Source organism: Gekko japonicus, unplaced genomic scaffold (assembly GCF_001447785.1).
Source record: "Gekko japonicus isolate JY-2015 unplaced genomic scaffold, Gekko_japonicus_V1.1 scaffold779, whole genome shotgun sequence".
In the NCBI taxonomy this organism is placed as follows: Eukaryota; Metazoa; Chordata; class Lepidosauria; order Squamata; family Gekkonidae; genus Gekko; species Gekko japonicus.
The window spans coordinates 228,490-245,306 of NW_015174296.1; the positions used below are offsets into that span (position 1 = coordinate 228,490).

A 16,817-nucleotide genomic window follows, 5' to 3' on the forward strand; every position below is an offset into this window, starting at 1 on the left:
TGACGTTTATTTTGTGTGGTTGTTACATTAAATAAATTTGGCCACCCCTGGTATAGCCCAACCTCATCATATCTTAGAAGTATGATCAGTACTTGGATGGGATATCAAGGAAGACTCTGCAGAGGAAGGCAAATGCTTATAGTTAGTTAAAATTGCAGAAATCAATAGTGGCTCTCTCCTGAGAATCAGCTTAGCCAGAAGCTGTCTGGCTCTCACAAGCAACATTCAAGAAGGCCGCTGTGAGCAAAACAATGACTGCATGTCAGGATTTCAGCCAGTCACCATCAAGCTAAAGAACAGACCAAAAACCTAGTTCTTATGGGTGAGGGGCCTTTGTGGTCTCAGGCCTATAGACCAATAGGGATCCTAGGTGGTGATATATAGCCAAATTGTTAGGCCAGTAGCAAACCAGATGATCTAAGCAGTGGTCTCACCAGGGGAGAAGAAACAAAATTATCTGCAGCTAGGCTCATCCCCTTTCACGCAGGTGCTTAATTGAATGGAATGTGGCTAATTGGGAGTTGATACTGTGCTCCTTGACTCCCTCTGCAGCTGAGTGTTATCTCCAGTTTCACATGGTCAGCCTTAGCAAGGCTGTTTTTCTGAATTGTATTAACTAGGAACCAACATACCTGCGGGACCAATTCTGCCCATATGTGCTTAGAAAAGCTCTACACTAAGCTGACCAGTGTTAGCCCAGCTGCATTATATAGGGCTATTTCTGGACTGTGTTATATGAATACTACTTGATGAAGAAGGGCTAATAAAGAGACTGTGTAATAAAGAGTTCACGTTGAGGGCGCCCAGTGAGGAAAAGATGCCAGCTGAAGATAATGACCTGCTGACCCGATATTGCTCCAGAGGTGCTCCCGTGTCTCTCGCTTATCATGTTTGCGCAAACACAGGTTTAACAGCAAACACAGAAAACTCATTAGGTAGCCCAGACTCCCAGTCTCCATATGAGAGGCTCATCCCGAACCCCCTCCCTGTACCAGACTGCAGAGTCTTCCATTCCACATGGAAGATCCTTTCAGCCACCGATGAGTCAGCCTCAGTGTCCCCAGACTCACCTCTTCCCCCTCCCAGGTACCAACGGTCAAGGTAGCCAATAGCCAATCCCAGACCGAAGGGAAGGGCCACCAGGTGTAAGCCGCCTGAGCCCTCCCTCTTGCTTTCTCCAGTAGCTTTAAAGGTTAGAACACAGGGCGACCTAGTACCCTTCTCCAGCCAATACCTACGCCCTCTGCCTGTCTGCTGTTTCTCCTTATGCCCAGCTCTCTGTACCAAACCCTTACCTCGCTTTACATTCTAGTCTGCAGCTAGAGTGCTACACGTTTTTTCAGCCAGTCTGATTACACGCGCCTTTCCCATTTATATTTTCCTCCCCACCCTAATACCTCCCGCTGGAAGATTTAGGAGCTACGCATCGCCTGAGGTAAATATATCCCACCAACGATATCCTGCTAATGCGAAAGTCCTATTCTAAATCTCTCTGTTTTTACTTAGTTCTTGTGTGTATGTATGTAATTGTGTGCATTGAGTAATACTTAGTAAACTAAAGAGAATTTTATTTCTGTCTCTGTCTCTTCATTGGGAACTTATTGTGGCAGCCCATCCTCTGTATACAATTGACCTGAATCCCAATTATAATAAACTGTTCCAATTGTCTCTCCTAAAGAGCAATTCGGCTAACTGGCCCAAAAGAAGTCCGTTTAGCCTTTACAAGGGCCAGGGCATTTTCTGCCCAGGCCCCAGCCTGGTGAAACATGCTCCCATTGGAGATCAGGGCCCTGTGGGACTTATTACAGTTCTGCAGGGCCTGTAAAACAGAGCTGTTCTGCCAGGCCTTTGACTGAGGCAGTGGATGTCTAATTCATCTCAGCCTCCCCTGCTTGCACTGAAGAAGGATTGGATTTATACCCTGCCCTTCACTCAGAGTCTCAGAGTGGCTTACAATCTCCTTCCTTCCTTTCCCCACAACAGATTCCCTGTGAGGTAGGTGGAGCTGAGAAAGCTCTGAGAGAACTGTGACTGACCCAAGGTCACCCAGCTGGCAGCATGTGAAACAGTAGGGAATCAAACCCGATTCTCCAGGTACTGTTGCAGTGCTATAGTGCCTACTTTGCTCTGCCCAGCTAAGAGACCAGTAAGCATCACCAGGTTGCTACATATGACCACCTTAACTAGCTTCCTTCAAGAGGCACCTGAACTCCCAGAATCAGGCTGCCATATTTAGGTTTTATTAGAATTTTAATTATTTTATGTTTTATATAAATACACAAGTCTGCTTGCTTATTTTATTTATCAAATAAAAAGGAGGAGACCAAAGTTTGCATCCCAATACATATCTAGTAATGAATACCCAGAGGATGTTGGCAGTAACAAATTTCAGCTTGTTTTTTGGGTCTGTTGTTCCTACTTGTTTGGAATTTTTGCAGTCATTTGATCAAAACCCAGAAACCATAACCCATTAAGGAGTCTTCAGAGTATTGCAGTGCATAACTTGTTTTACAAAGCATGGTGACTTTTACATGCACGTTGGTGTGCCCTTTTAACTAAATAGACTGGGGCAAGAATTCTTGCCGAGCTACAAGGAAGCAAGCATCCATTAAAAATAAATAGGATTTATTTATCAATAATCATGCATAGGGACTGGCATGAAAACATATGCTGTACATGTCAGTACCAAAAAAAAGTGGAAGAGGAAATTTATTTTAAAGGTTTCATGATTGCCGAATAACAAATACGTATATTATTTCAGTAAGATGCTTCTTTAGAAAAAAAAATGGAGTCTGACGGTAAACTTGCTTCATCTCATATACCAGTTTTCCACAGAGCTGTAACTTCCGCACATGTTTCTATCTTCAGGTTTGAATGTGTGAAACATTTTCATTTATGTCAGACATTGTCACCTACAACTGTGAAATATCATAAATGTTTTCACTGGCACCATGAGCTTGGAAATCTCAAAAGAGTCAGTAACGGTGACCTGTTTTTTGTCTATAGCATTTTTTACAAAAATATTAAAAGGTTTGGTGCTTGAAGACTTCAGAGTTTATTTTGTTTTATATTTTTTTAAACCACACACTTTAGTGCATAGCCAGTGATAGCCCACTTCTGAAAATATTGGCAGGAACTTAACAGCTCTTATGATTCAGGATAAGGTAATGGGCTTCCTGTAGCCTTCTATGTAACGTTCTCTGTAACCCTTTCCTTTCCTGCAGAGTGCAGGAGGTTGAACTAGATGACCTGCAAGGTCCCTTCCAACTCTAACATTCTATGATTCCTGATGCCCACTAAGTGATTGTGTGGCGGTATAGCATTACAGATCCAACATTTTGAACTTGAGCAATAATATCTAAATGGAAACAGTGTGCTGCTCAGTAGAATCTTTAAAAAATATATTTATAGATTTTGTGCCTCATCTCCACACACATGCAGTTGGGTTGAATGTGTGTGAAGTAGTTAAGATTGAAGTGAAAGTGACATCTTCCTTTCATGGGTCAGAAAAAAATTAATATTTTTCATCTAGCCTTTAAACTCTTTAATCATTTTATGAGAGCAGATAGCGCACTTAGAAAGGTATTTGCTGTATTGCACAAGGTCTGATACAAGCTGCACTTTACTGTTGAACTTTGTTGATAGTTAAAGGGGATGCTACTGACGCTTGAAAGAATTGTGTCTGACAGCAAGCCGCTCAGCCAGGAAATTTATCTGTCATTCTCCTTCCCTTATTTTCACGCATATGGCTGACCAGTAAATAAATGTATTTTTTCCTTACTGACTGATGGTAAGACCCTTTTTGTCAAACATTTTCATATGAACAATATTGGGTATATTACCATCTGAAATATGGATGGAAATAAATTGATGTATTGCTTTTTTATTTCTTTACTCGACTCCACAATTGTTATTATAGAAATCTTTATTGCTTGGTGATATTTCCTTTGTTGAACAAAGCCCATCTTGGGTAAGGAGCATATTTTATATTTATGTATTTGATAGGAAATGATTTATTCTGTTTTTTAACATATGAAAATGATAGTGGTGGGCTGATCTGTTGTACTCCATTTAGAGAAAAATAGAGCTAAAATGAACAAAAATATAGGTTGGGCATAGAGAGATATGATGATCTTGACAGCAGCCAAAGGAGTATACTTGCTGTTTGAATACTTAAATTATAGATACAAAAAGGGATATAACATTGATAGCTTATAGAGAGCTGTGCATTAGAAAAGATGACCAGTCCTGGGTTCTAAATATAAATAAATATCAATACGAAGCCATCAATGTACTCTTAAGCTGTCTTGCATAAACTGAAAATCATAATGGCTCAACTAATAGTATTGTTCCTAAAAGTAACAAAAGAAAACCAGATAGTTTCCAGTTTAATATGTTTTCCTCCCTGGAGGCTTCAGATAATGTTCTGGCAACCATGTTGCGAGCCCATAAAGGCTAGAACAGCTAAATGCAGTTAAGTATTAATATTATACCAACATAGTACTCTACTGCTATGTTACGGGGATTATAATTTTGTTTGAAAGTAGAACAAAGTTTGAGTCCAGTGGCACCTTTGAGACCAACAAAGGTATATTCAAGGTATAAAAAATTTAGAGTCCAGTGGCACCTTTTAAGACCAACAAAGGTTTATTCAAGTTATGAGCTTTCGTGTGCATGCACACTTCTTCAGATACATTGGAATGGAAGTTGCCAGGCCATACATACAGGTAGATGGGGAGCAGCAAATTAGCATACAGCATAATAAATCTGTTTGACAGATGGAAGGACACAACTGGAATAACAAGTTCAGTTTATATGGTCACCATTTGTTTGGGTTTCATTCTGAAGGAAAACATAGCGAAGGAAATAAATATATCAAATCTAAGATTGATGGACAGATGTACACTTCTTAATTGTGGAATACTGTGAGTAATTAACTGAGACCCTGCTGTAATGCTCCATCTGTCTCCTCTGAAGTGTGGAGGCAACCATACAGCATTCTTTTCTTTGAGGTGGGGCAATTGGCTGTGCAGTACACCAGACTACCATTCCAAATTACATTACATTCTACTATTCATTACATTACATTTTACTATTAATTACCTTATATTCTACTATTCCAGGAAGGGCAGGTATTCAAGAAACCCATTGCTCTTCCCTTGCCATTGCTGATTAATTCAAATTCTATGCCCTGAATATTGGAGCAAAGTTTCCCATGCCATTCCTAAGTGTGAAGCCACTTCTGTGATTCCTGTGTGATATTTGCATAATGTAGCACAGGGTTTCACTAAACAGATCTGAAGGTAAAATTGTGGCATTTGTGTATGCTTGGAAATATTTGGATGTGTTGATTTGTCTGAAAGGAGATTTGACAGTTAATTTTGTTCTCTTCATGTATCTGTGGAAACTTCTACCCAGCATTTTGACTTACAGAAATTAAAATGGATGTGGGGGGGGGGGGGGGAGAAAGGCTTTGCAGGAGCAGCCATTGAATGATCAAGTATATCCATGTACTAACTCACAGTCATGAAACTACTTTTTTATGACTGACTAGATGGTAAACTTCCCAAAGAAAATGTTCTTCAGTTAAGGAAATGTTTTCTATAACCCTTGTTATTTTCATCATCGATTTTATCTGTTAGAAGTCACAGTGAGTTTCGTTTTGCTTAAAGTGGTCTGAGGAAGTTATAACACAAGGGAAACATACTGTTTCTTGCATAAAATACAAGGGAAATTTTATTTTAATTAACATCTCCTTCCTCATCTTTGAAAGTATTCCCCCCCCCTTCAGTGTGATCTGTAAACGTCTCAGTTAGTGGTCATTGGTAAATGATTTTATAGCACTAGCTTTTATTGTGTAACTGAGTCCATCCTGTAATGACTTATAATTTATTTCCCTTTTCCAGAATGTTTCTTTGTACTGTTATAGTTAAAAAAGATATAAAACTATAAATTTTAAAAATATCTAAAAATTACAGTATACTAACACTATTTAGAATGGTCATCTATTAATGACCAGAAACACAGAACAGGAGTCTTCCAAAAAGAGGACAAATTTGCAAATGCTGATTTACATTCATGGATGCAGATTTGCATATAATTACTCTAAGTGACATAGAAATGAAACTCGCCAGAGTGCTTGCTGGCTCTGTCAAGTACAGGCGATTGGTATTAGCTCCTTGAGTGACAACTTGCCACTTAAATGTTTGCACAAATATTCAGCAAACACCCCCCCCACACACACACACACACTTAGGCTAATTTTGCTGCAGAGAAACAGGAGCTGGATGCTTCAGAGGCTAGGCCTCAAAAGAAGACTGTTCTATTGGGGGGGGGGGATAACATCTGGCCACCTTAGTTCTATTCCTGTAGTCTCAATCCAGTATATAAAAAGAACAAAATGTTTACATTCCTAAGAATCTGGTCTGTTCCTTCCTACATAGATGTTTAGAAGGCTCTCTGGAACGGAGTCAGACAGAGATACTCTTGTCTGCCATCTCTCAAACAGGGAAAATGGGACACAGAAGGAATCTAGCAACAGTTTCACCTGCAGTAGAAAACCAAAAACATTCATTTTGAAATGACTCCCATGGGCTGCACTGTTACAACATTTAGCACTGTATGTATTTTTATAAGGTAGCCTTTTCATTTACTGCTGCTCTGTTTACACTGTAGTTAGTATATAAGGATAGAAGAAGAAATGCAAATTCATCATCCTGAAAAATCTCTATCTTCTCTGAAAAATGTATGTGCCTGTTCGGGAGTAAAACAGAGTGCAGAAAAACACAATTTAAGATATTCAAACTTCTTCGCTTCCACTACATTTGATTTATATTCCTGCTGTGTCATCATAATGAGCACAGCAGCCCACAGTATATCTCCATTCACTATAATATGAATAAAAGATAGCAGTGAAGTGTCCTCCTGCATCTTAATGCAGAGCTATAAAATGGCTTCTTGTTGAAAGAAAACAGACCCATACTTATTTGGTTTCAGCTCTGATGTCTTATATATGTTTTCTTTTTATCTTCCAGTTGACTTCAAACCTCATGCTAGCATGGACACTGTGCACCATATGCTGCTGTTTGGATGTAATGAGCCTACTTCAGATGAAGATTACTGGTAAGGAAAATAGGGTGGTATTTATGGCACTGGTTTAATTTGTTCTTCACCGAGAATCTGGGCTGGCAGTACTTTGGCAGGAAGAAAACAAGCATTGGGTGTGAATTCTAGGAACTATTCAGATTAAAAAAATTAAGAGCCAGAGCAGTTGTCTCCCTTGGGTGTGCTTTGATCCTTTCTTTTCAGCTGTTCTCTTTCAGTTGATGAAGAGAGACAGCCAGTGTGTGTGAAAGGGGAAGGCAGTGAATACCCGTGAACATTTTAATGAAGATAATTGGGAGGAATAGAAGAATACACACTTCATTCATTAATTTACATTATTCGTAGTCCACCTTTCTCACTGAGACTCAGGTCAGATTACACAGTGTAAGTCAGCATGATCAACAGGGTGGGACATCCAGTATTCCATACAATATGTAGGGTTTGGATTGCAGAAATCTGAAAGAGCTGAAACAAAAGTATAAGCATTTAAAAATTACATGTTTAAATGAAGCAGAAATTGCATAGTAGGAGCATACTTAACAGCAACGATGGCCCTGTTGTCTGTGCCTTCGTCCTTAATAATTCAGCCAGTGGAGTGGGAGCTTTCCTAACCTTATAAGGCAGGCCATTTTATAAGCATGGGAGGGGGAAGAGAATGCTTATGTACAGGCAGTGGTTGATTTTGCCCATTTGCATGGTAGCACCTGCAGAAGGCACCATTCAGATGAGCAAAGCCATCATAGTAGAGCATAAAGAGAGAAGCAATAATAATAGCTGAGATTCCAGTAATAACTCAACTGCAGTGTTCTGCACCAACTGGAGTCTCTGAGCGGACTTCAAGGGGAGCCCTATGTAGAGTGCATTACAGTTGTCTAGTCTCAGTGTTACTGTGGTGTGGATCCAGGTTGCCAGACTGGCCATGCTATGGTAGGGGGCCATTTTGTGGATTATGTTACAGATACTGGATTATGTTACAGATACTGGCTTGATTTCAGTTCAGCCAGTTGCCCAAGATGGGGAAGAGGCTGTATTCTTTTCATCTCATGTACTCAGTTTTGGGTCGCTTTCATTCCCAGCAGCAGTGGTGACTGTTGTGAGGGGGCAGGCAAGCCAACAAGAAAAGGCAGTACCCTGCAACCAAACTCTGGAGTCTTCCACACGCACACCCCACACACACTTGTTTGCTTGTGTAGCAACTGCCACCACAACTTTTTGTATGTGAGAGTGCTCTATGGTTAAGTGCCTGAGAAGGAGGCTTCACAGCCACATCCCATCTTGGCTAAAAAGCTGTCAAATGGTTTATTTCCCAAATGGAGAAGGAGATAACATTGATAGAGCATAGCCATTGTCACGTTTATGGTACATATTAGACACACATACTATATAGAAAAAGTCTTTTCTAAAATCCTGCCTGCCTGGGCCAGATGGCCTTAGCTGGTAACACTACCGGGACGGAGACAACACTGGTTGCGCTGACTGACGATCTCCGTAGGCATCTGGATCGAGGTGGCTTGGCGGCACTGGTGTTGTTAGATCTGTCAGCTGCATTCGACATGGTCGACCACCAGTTGCTGGCCCACCGCCTCGCCGACGCGGGGATTCAGGGGTTTGCCCTTCAGTGGTTCGACTCTTTTCTCCAAGGTCGGAGACAGAGGTTGGCGATAGGGGACCGGCGGTCCCGAAGGCACCCCCTTGAATGTGGGGTGCCCCAGGGAGCTGTGCTGTCCCTGATGTTGTTTAACATCTATATGCGCCCCCTCGCCCAGATTGCCCAGAGGTGTGGGCTTGGGTGTCATCAATATGCTGCTGATGATGATAAATCCCGCCCTGGCAGAGATGGGAAAAATATCACTCCCGGCGCTCACACCATTTAATAAAACTGGCCATCAATGTGGGATGTTGCATATCTTGGGGGATTTAATGTAGAATAGTAGAGCACCGAATTTTATTATGTATATAACATTGTTTTATTGTTTTTATTCGGCATTGCCGCTTGTCAGCCGCCCTGAGCCATTTGGGTAGGGCGGGATATAAATCCCAAATAAATAAAATAAATAAATAAAAATAAATTTCTGTCACCTGTGCAGATGACCTGCCAGATGGCCAGGCCGCATATCCATATACAAGACACTTTAACACCTCCACCAGGATAGAGCGACTTGCCGGCGCCTTCCCAAACATGGGAAGAGCTATGACCCGTACTTTAGCACTTCAAAAGCATTCCCTGACATGACACATAGTCACTGGAAGAGGCTGGAGTGGGATGCCCAACTCCTAGCCAATCAAAACATACCTTGCCTGACAACGCATGGTAACCAGAGATTGGACACGCCTCCCCACTCTCTCACTAGGGGGTAAATGGCCATACCTGGTGGTGACGGAGGGGGGGTATAACTGCAATGATCCTCACGGGAAACAGTGAGTTCCTCTCTGGAAACAAATAGTTCTTTTGGACTGGCTGCTTGTTTGTACCATGGGGTTCCTTTTCAAGATTCCCTGGTGTGACCTTGGACTATTTCATCTGATATCTCTAAAAGCCTGGTAACTATGGAATACCTCTATTGTGTAGTTAGAGCTGAACAAGCTATAGATATCATTTGTTTTCTTATCTTTTGCTAGTCTTATGTTATATGCATGCTTGTGCACTGAATAAAGGTAATATATAATCAATATTACCTGGACTTGTTTCCTCTGTTGCTACCTGATTTCTAAAACCGAATCTTGTGTCTAAGCCGTTTGCCTAAGGAGGCTACCACTGTGTCAATTAATTGTTTGAAGCCCTGGTACAGAGCTGGTAAAGTTGGTACGTCCTATAAATCAAGCAGGAGTTTGGGATTTCTGCTCCTGATCTTTGGAGGGGACCTTTTAAAAAGAGATCCTGGTTGCAGACTACTAGTAAAGCCTGGAGAGTGTACAGACATTCTCCTGGGGTTTGTTTAATTGTTGCTGAATGCTTGGTTTCTCTCCCATCCCTGGACTGGGGTGAGAGAGAAAACCATGACACATACATTAAAAACACAGCTCAAAGTATGTTCAGTGGTGTGAGTGTCTGTTTGTCTGTCCAACCTTAACTTTTGTATTCTTGTGTTTCCATTTTGGTTAACTTTGTGCTCAAGGAGGTGGGGCTAGTGTTTGAACTGTTGTCTCGGCGTGTATTTTTCATATGGTCACAGGTAGCAATGAGTACATCAGGCCTTCTTTGGTGATTGTGTTCATCTTTAAAAAGAGCCCCAAGAACCATTCGCCTGGAAGTTGAAAATGCAGGTGAGATGGTGAGACTAGAAGGTGTGGAAGCTCCATTTGTAGAGTCTGTTGGTATGAAACCAGCATTCTGTTATGTTTCGGAAGTAGCTGTCTCCCTTAGAAGACTGAATAGCTCTTTTAGCTGCCCCTTGCTTGGGAGCCTAAGAAGTAGAAGCTTAAATTATTTCTTGTGGTCTCACTAAGCTTTTACTGTAGGAACTAGTCCAGTTTTGAAGGTCTAAATTGCTTTAAAATAAAGTTTGAGTCCAATAAGACAACTCTTTCCGTTCTTTTGTTTCTTGATAAATAAGCAGATGTACCAGTATTGTCTCCAGTAGCCTACTACATATATATGGAAATCACATACATTTGCATGACCTTGTCAGTACCTGCAGCTGTTAATGCACTGTGACTTGCTCCCTTTATAGATTGACTTGGTTATTAGTTGAAAATAGGACTACAAATAATCAATTTCTAGTTGGACCAATTAGAAATCTTCTGGAAGTATACAGGCAGAAGAATTTTCTTTAGCCCTTCTTCAGTTAATAAATGGAGGGTATATTATTCTTTGAGAGGATAAAAAACGATTACTGTCAATTTTTCAAGTCCATTTATCTCTGAAATGAAGATAAAACTTGCATTGGAAAGTACAGGATAGTTGAAATGTAGTTGTAAATCAAGTTTTCTGCATGACCATCTGCTCATTTAAAAAAGTATGGGTACATTTGTAAACACATGTGCAGAGGCACAGTTTGAGTGGCACATGTGAATTCCATATAACAGAGGAGATCATGCTTCAGACTTTGGCTGATTTATTTAGTTGTCCCTGAATATTCACGCCTGAATTTTCAGTGTTTTGGGCAAGTTTGATGAATGAGTTGTAGATACAGGGCTTTCTGAAGTGCTCAATCTGTAGTATTTTATGTGGTTGTTAGGGCTTCAAGCCTTTAATCAGAAGATTAATCAACTAAAGGTTTAGGGTGATTAATGTGTGTGTCTTTTTGAAAATTGAAACAAATGTGAGAACTTACAATTTAATAAACCAGAAAGTACTCCTTGTTAAAGGGAAGGGCCATCTATAATATTTCATTTTCAGTCCATAGTATTTTAAAATGCTAACCAAAAGAGGCTTATAAAGCACAGATAACCTCACAGTTGATTAAAATGTGTTTTCAGAGATTAAAACTTCCTCCATGGATTAATCATTAAACCAGCAGCTGATTTACTGGTTAAATTGATTAACAATTGCAACCTTAATAATAAAAAATATAACCCAACAGCTTCAGAATAGCAAGCAGATTACAAATTTCTACACCTTCATTCTCATCAATAAGATATGGATATTAATAAATCAGAAGCAGCTTTGAAATGCCTTTTAAATTTTGATTGGGCCATTAATATTTGAAAAGGGCAGTCTATAAAGCAAGTAACAAGAAACACTAACTTGGCCCTAACGGACTGTGAGATTGGCAAGGTGCACTGTTTATACATTACTGCAATGTCTCCTATTTCATAACATTTAATAGTGGAATCTATATGTTCATATATTTTGTGTTTGATACTCTTTGCACACTCTTAAACTAATGGTAAACCTTTCTTTAATCAGGTCTATTTTGATTTTGCATTTAGTCAGTTGTTTAGTTTTATTTCAGAGTCTGAGCTACTCTTGATCCCTTACCTCATCATCATTCATCATGTAGTACTGGCATATATTTAAGGAAGACAGGAAAAGTTTGGCTAAGCTTGATAGTCATTCCTTTCGGTTGTCGTTTCCCCCCTCATTCCTTCAGTCCTGCCTTCACTCTCAGAAGCCCCCTGTGTTCTGCTTTATCCAGATGGTATCTCCTTTATCCAGGTGATACTGAACTCCCACTTCACATTCACTAGATAGAGGGCAGCTGCAGCCACACTAATAAAACTGCAGTGACGATTGTGGGTGGAAAATGCTAGAGGAGAGGTACTATAGTGTAGTGGCTGGAGTTTTGTGCTAGGTTCTAGGAGACCCATGTTCCCCGCTCTGCCATGAAGTTTGCTGAGGGACTTTGGGTTCTCTGTCATAGCCTAACATACCTCAGTGTTGTTGTGATGGTAAAATACAGAAGACGATACCAATGCGTGCTTCCCTGAGTTCCTGAAAAAGAAGGCCATGATAAAAATATACTAAAGTTTTTTAAGAAGTAATCAATTGAACAGCTTTGTGTAGGAACATTACTAAGGACATCTGATTTAATTAAAAGCATTCTTTTATTTATTTATTATTATTTATTTCCTTTGATTTATATACCGCTCACCCCCTAAGGGCTCTGAGCGGTTTACATTATACATTTGATACAGTTCCTACCTAAGGCCACACACACATACAATGGGGGAAGTGACTAACCTAACAGGCACCCTGAAGCGGAGACTTCGTTATTGTGGTCTTTCTGCGGGCGGAAAAAATCTGTTTCATTAATTATTGGTTTGTTAAGGTGATACTTTCCCATGGCAGGACCTTTTTGTTGTTCAGTCGCACAGTCGAGTCTGACTCTTCGCGACCCCATGGACCAGCTCCCGCCAGGCCCTCCTGTCTTCCACTGTCCTCTGAAGTTTGCTCAATTTCATGTTCGTTGCATCTATGACACTGTCTAACCATCTCCTCCTTTGCCGTCCCTGTCTTCTTTGACCTTCAATCTTTCCCAGCATCAGGGTCTTCTCCATTGAGTGCTCCCTTCTCATTTGGTGGCCAAAGTATTTGAGCTTCAGTTTCATTATCTGGCCTTCCAGGGAACAGTCAGGGTTGATTTCTTTTAGGACTCCAAATACGTTTGATTAAAGCTTTTGGAGAACTGAATGTAAACACATCAGTATCTGGACCTCTCAGTGGGCTAATAGCATTGAAATAGTTATTTCCATTATGATTCCAGACCATTGTGGGACTGGGTAGCTATTCTACTCTGCAAATGTATTGATCTAGATAACATTGTTTCAGGAGGGTAGTCACCAATGTCTCCTTGAGGGAGCTAGGCAAAGAGCTGTCATGGCCTGGGCTTGGTCTAAGAGGCCGAAGTCAAGTCTGGTCCGAGGTCGTTGCCAGGAGAGTCAGAGTGAGAGCCAAATTGTGAGTCTGAAAGAGGGGTTGTCCAAAATGGGTCAGGAGGCCAGGAAACCAAGCCAGAGTGGGAGTCCAAGGACAGGAACCGAAGGTGGATGTGAGGCATGCACAGAGGCGACTTGTTGGTTCCACGAGAGCCCAATCCTGAGTTACATAGGCCTCCGGCTGGACTTCCCCTAGTGGCGGTGGCACTGAGAACTCAGCGCTCGCCTTCCCTGCCAGTGTGCATCTCGATGGCGGGTGGCTAAATCTTTGCAGAGCCACTCCCTTAGCTGAACCACCCACAGAGGTGAATCAGGCAGGCTCCCCAATTGCACCTGTGCCTCCTCGGCTGCTGCAGGACCAGGTGCAGGGTTTACAGGCTCAGGCGCTGGCAAGCTATCAACTTGAGAGGAGTCAGAAGGGCCGGCTTCTGGTTCTGGCAATGCTGGCGCCTCTGGCTGCGATGCCAACTTGGGCGGGGACTCAGTGCCATCATTGGCGCTCATGACAAGAGCCCTGGGAGAGTGAGAGATTTATAATGCCTCCCAAGGCTACTCCTACCACTTCCCTGGAGCTTTCACCAACCAGGAAGGGCAAGTATCCAAGGAGCAGGTAGTAGGTCGCACAGCCAATAGGACCTTGTCAACATCCACTTGGGAGAGTGGGTTGAAGGAGTCCAAAAATGGACCCGATTGCGTACACAGGACCCTGAGATTTCTACTGACTCTAAACCTGGCAGCCAAGTCTTGATGAAGGAGCGAGACTTCATCTGAAAAGAACATCACAAATGTGTCACAGCTAATAGCCAAATTTTCATCTACTTTTGGAGCCACCAAAGGGATGATCAGTTGTCTAATAACGCTAAACAATTGATCTGGATGTGATGTGGCAGATGTAAGGGAGGCAGAAAAGTAAGAGTGTTTTGCTGCCTTCATTGCCTCTTCATAAGCCTTCAAGTGGGCTCTATAAAGTGCTCTTGTTGCTTCATCACAGGTTTACTGCCAGTACCACACCAGCCATCTAAGACCCCTTTTACCATCCTTAGTTCATCTGTATACCAAGGAGCTGAGGTAGTACAGGGGTGAAGAGGGCACCGGAGAGCAACTTGGTCAGTGGTCTCCTGAAGGCCCAGATTCAAGGCATCAGTAAGTTCATCAAGATAGCTGCTGGCAGAGCCAGACAAATCCCACAGAGCATCTGGAATCCAGGTGGATCCATGAGTCTCCATGGACGAGGATATATAAGCTTGCCGCCACCTTAGAGGAAGGAGGCAGATCTCAAACTGACCATCACAAGCTAATGATCAGTTGATGGCACTGGTTTGCAAAGAACCATTGAATCCAGAGCAATTCCTGCACAGAAGATCAGATCTAGTGTGTGGCCTGCTCTGTGTGTGTGGGCCAATACAACTTGGGAGAGTCCTAATCATGCCATGGCAGTCATAAAGTCTAAGGAGGCACCAGACAAGACAGTGTCAGCATGGACATTGAAGTCCACCAAAACGATCAGTTTGGGGAAAATCCAAGGCCCAGTCCACCACCGCCTCAGCCAGCCTCAGCAGGGAGTCAGCTGGTAAGCAAGGCAAACCATAAACCAGCAAGACTACCATTCTCTCCCTGGCACCCCATGCCAGGCCTACACATTATGCTGACAGTGTTTGGTGCAGGAAGCCGTTTGAAGGAGAAAGAATCTTGGATGAGAATTGCCACCACCACCCTATCTTCCTGTTTGTGATTGAGGAAGGACTGAGTATCCTGGGGGAGTCAGCTGAGTGAGAGCCTCCACTTCATCCTTGTCCACCCAGATCTCAGTCAAGCATGCCAGATAAAAATTGCCTTTCCTAATAAATCCTTCAAGGGAGGTAGTCTAATTCATAATCTATCTGACATTGTACAACATCAAACTTGAAAAGGAAGACAAAGAAGTCTGGGCCTGCACATCATCATTCCTTGGGATGGGAAGGAGATTAGAAGGGGGCCGAGCATGTCCATATCTCAGTCTCCTTCTAAACCTCTCTGCCCACCACCATACCTCCCACCTCCCCATTTTACAGGGATTTCCTGGCCACCTAGGCACATCTCACAGCTTACTCTGGTTTCCCTCTCCACCTGTGGGAGGATCTGAACACCTGTGCAGCAGATTTATAGTGCACCAAAAATGATGGAAGCTTTGACTCTGAAAAGCTTATACCTCAAAAATCCTGTTGTTCTCTAAGGTGCTATTGGCCTCAAATATAGCTCTTCAGAGAGCACTTTGTGGATTTCTTTGAGGTAATTTTAAAAAGTCCATCTCAGCTGTTTTTCCAAATGGTTGATTAGGTGAACAGCTAAAAAAATGGCATATTTGTGGTAGCTTTGATTTGGTAGCTTTCTCTGGTAGTCTTCAACTGTGTTGGATTTTGGAATGTTGTATCTCCTAAACAGAATGTTGATTGAACACAATCTCCCTTATATATAAAAGCCGAATGGTGCTGGCACTTCTCTAGAACATTCCACACGCTCCGGAATTGGTTGGCGCCCTGGTGTGTCACTCAGAATCTGTCCTATCCACTGGCTGCATTGCTTGAGTCTCGCCTCCAACGTTCTAAACAGTTTGTTGTTCCCCCCCCCCCCACATAGCCAGTCAGAACACAGAGGTTATTTGCATATGCAGCCTTATTGGCTTTTTCCTCAGAACACAGAGGTTGTTTGCATATGCGACTTGATTGGCTTTTGCCTCTAACATTCTAACCAGTTTGCTGTTCTGAGGTAAAATGGGTCCAATCTCCAGGTGAGGGCTGGAGATCACTCAGAATTACAACTGCTTTCTAGATGGCAGAGATCAGTTCCCCTGGAGAAAATGGTGGGCTCTGTATCTTTAGATGCTGCTGAGGTGGCCCCCATATGACAGCCAATGTGACGTAGCAGTCAGGGCTTCAGAGCACGGGAGAGGCTGCAGGTGTGTGGGGGGGGGGAAAGCTGAAGAGTGAGGGGGAAATAAAGGTAGGTTGATGATTGGCTGGGAAGGAGATAGGGTTGCCAACTCCAGGTGGGAAATTCACAGGTTCATACAAATTGTTACATACTGTGATGTCTGAATTCACAAGCGACAGTATGCAGAGTAGCAAGAACCCTTGTGGTAACTTGGCTACGAAGATGGAAGTATAGGGTGGATGTTCTCTCATGGGAAGCAGACAAAATAAGCTCTATGCATATACTATATGTGTGAGGATAATTATCTGATGCTGTTGATTGTATTACATTAAAAGTCCATGCTACTCATTTTGAGTAAGTAAAACCTTGTCTTGAAAAGAGAAAACGTTTCATCTGAATTTCCCCCCCCCAGTGTTCCCCCATCAGAAAAATGAGAAAAAGGTTCCTTAGAAAAAATGGGAGGAAAGGGATTCCTAAACTTTTTC

The 16,817-nt window shown here is 42.1% G+C and overlaps 1 protein-coding gene across 3 annotated transcripts in view; it reads left to right on the top strand.

Moving 5' to 3' along the window:
• Positions 1-16,817, top strand: part of PAM (peptidylglycine alpha-amidating monooxygenase) — a 142,665-nt gene that overhangs the window by 27,560 nt on the left and 98,288 nt on the right. For all 3 annotated transcript variants that reach the window (XM_015424091.1, XM_015424092.1, XM_015424090.1), the window contains one exon: positions 7,035-7,122. In XM_015424091.1, coding sequence (XP_015279577.1) covers positions 7,035-7,122 — 88 coding nt within the window. The remainder of the gene's footprint in view (positions 1-7,034; positions 7,123-16,817) is intronic.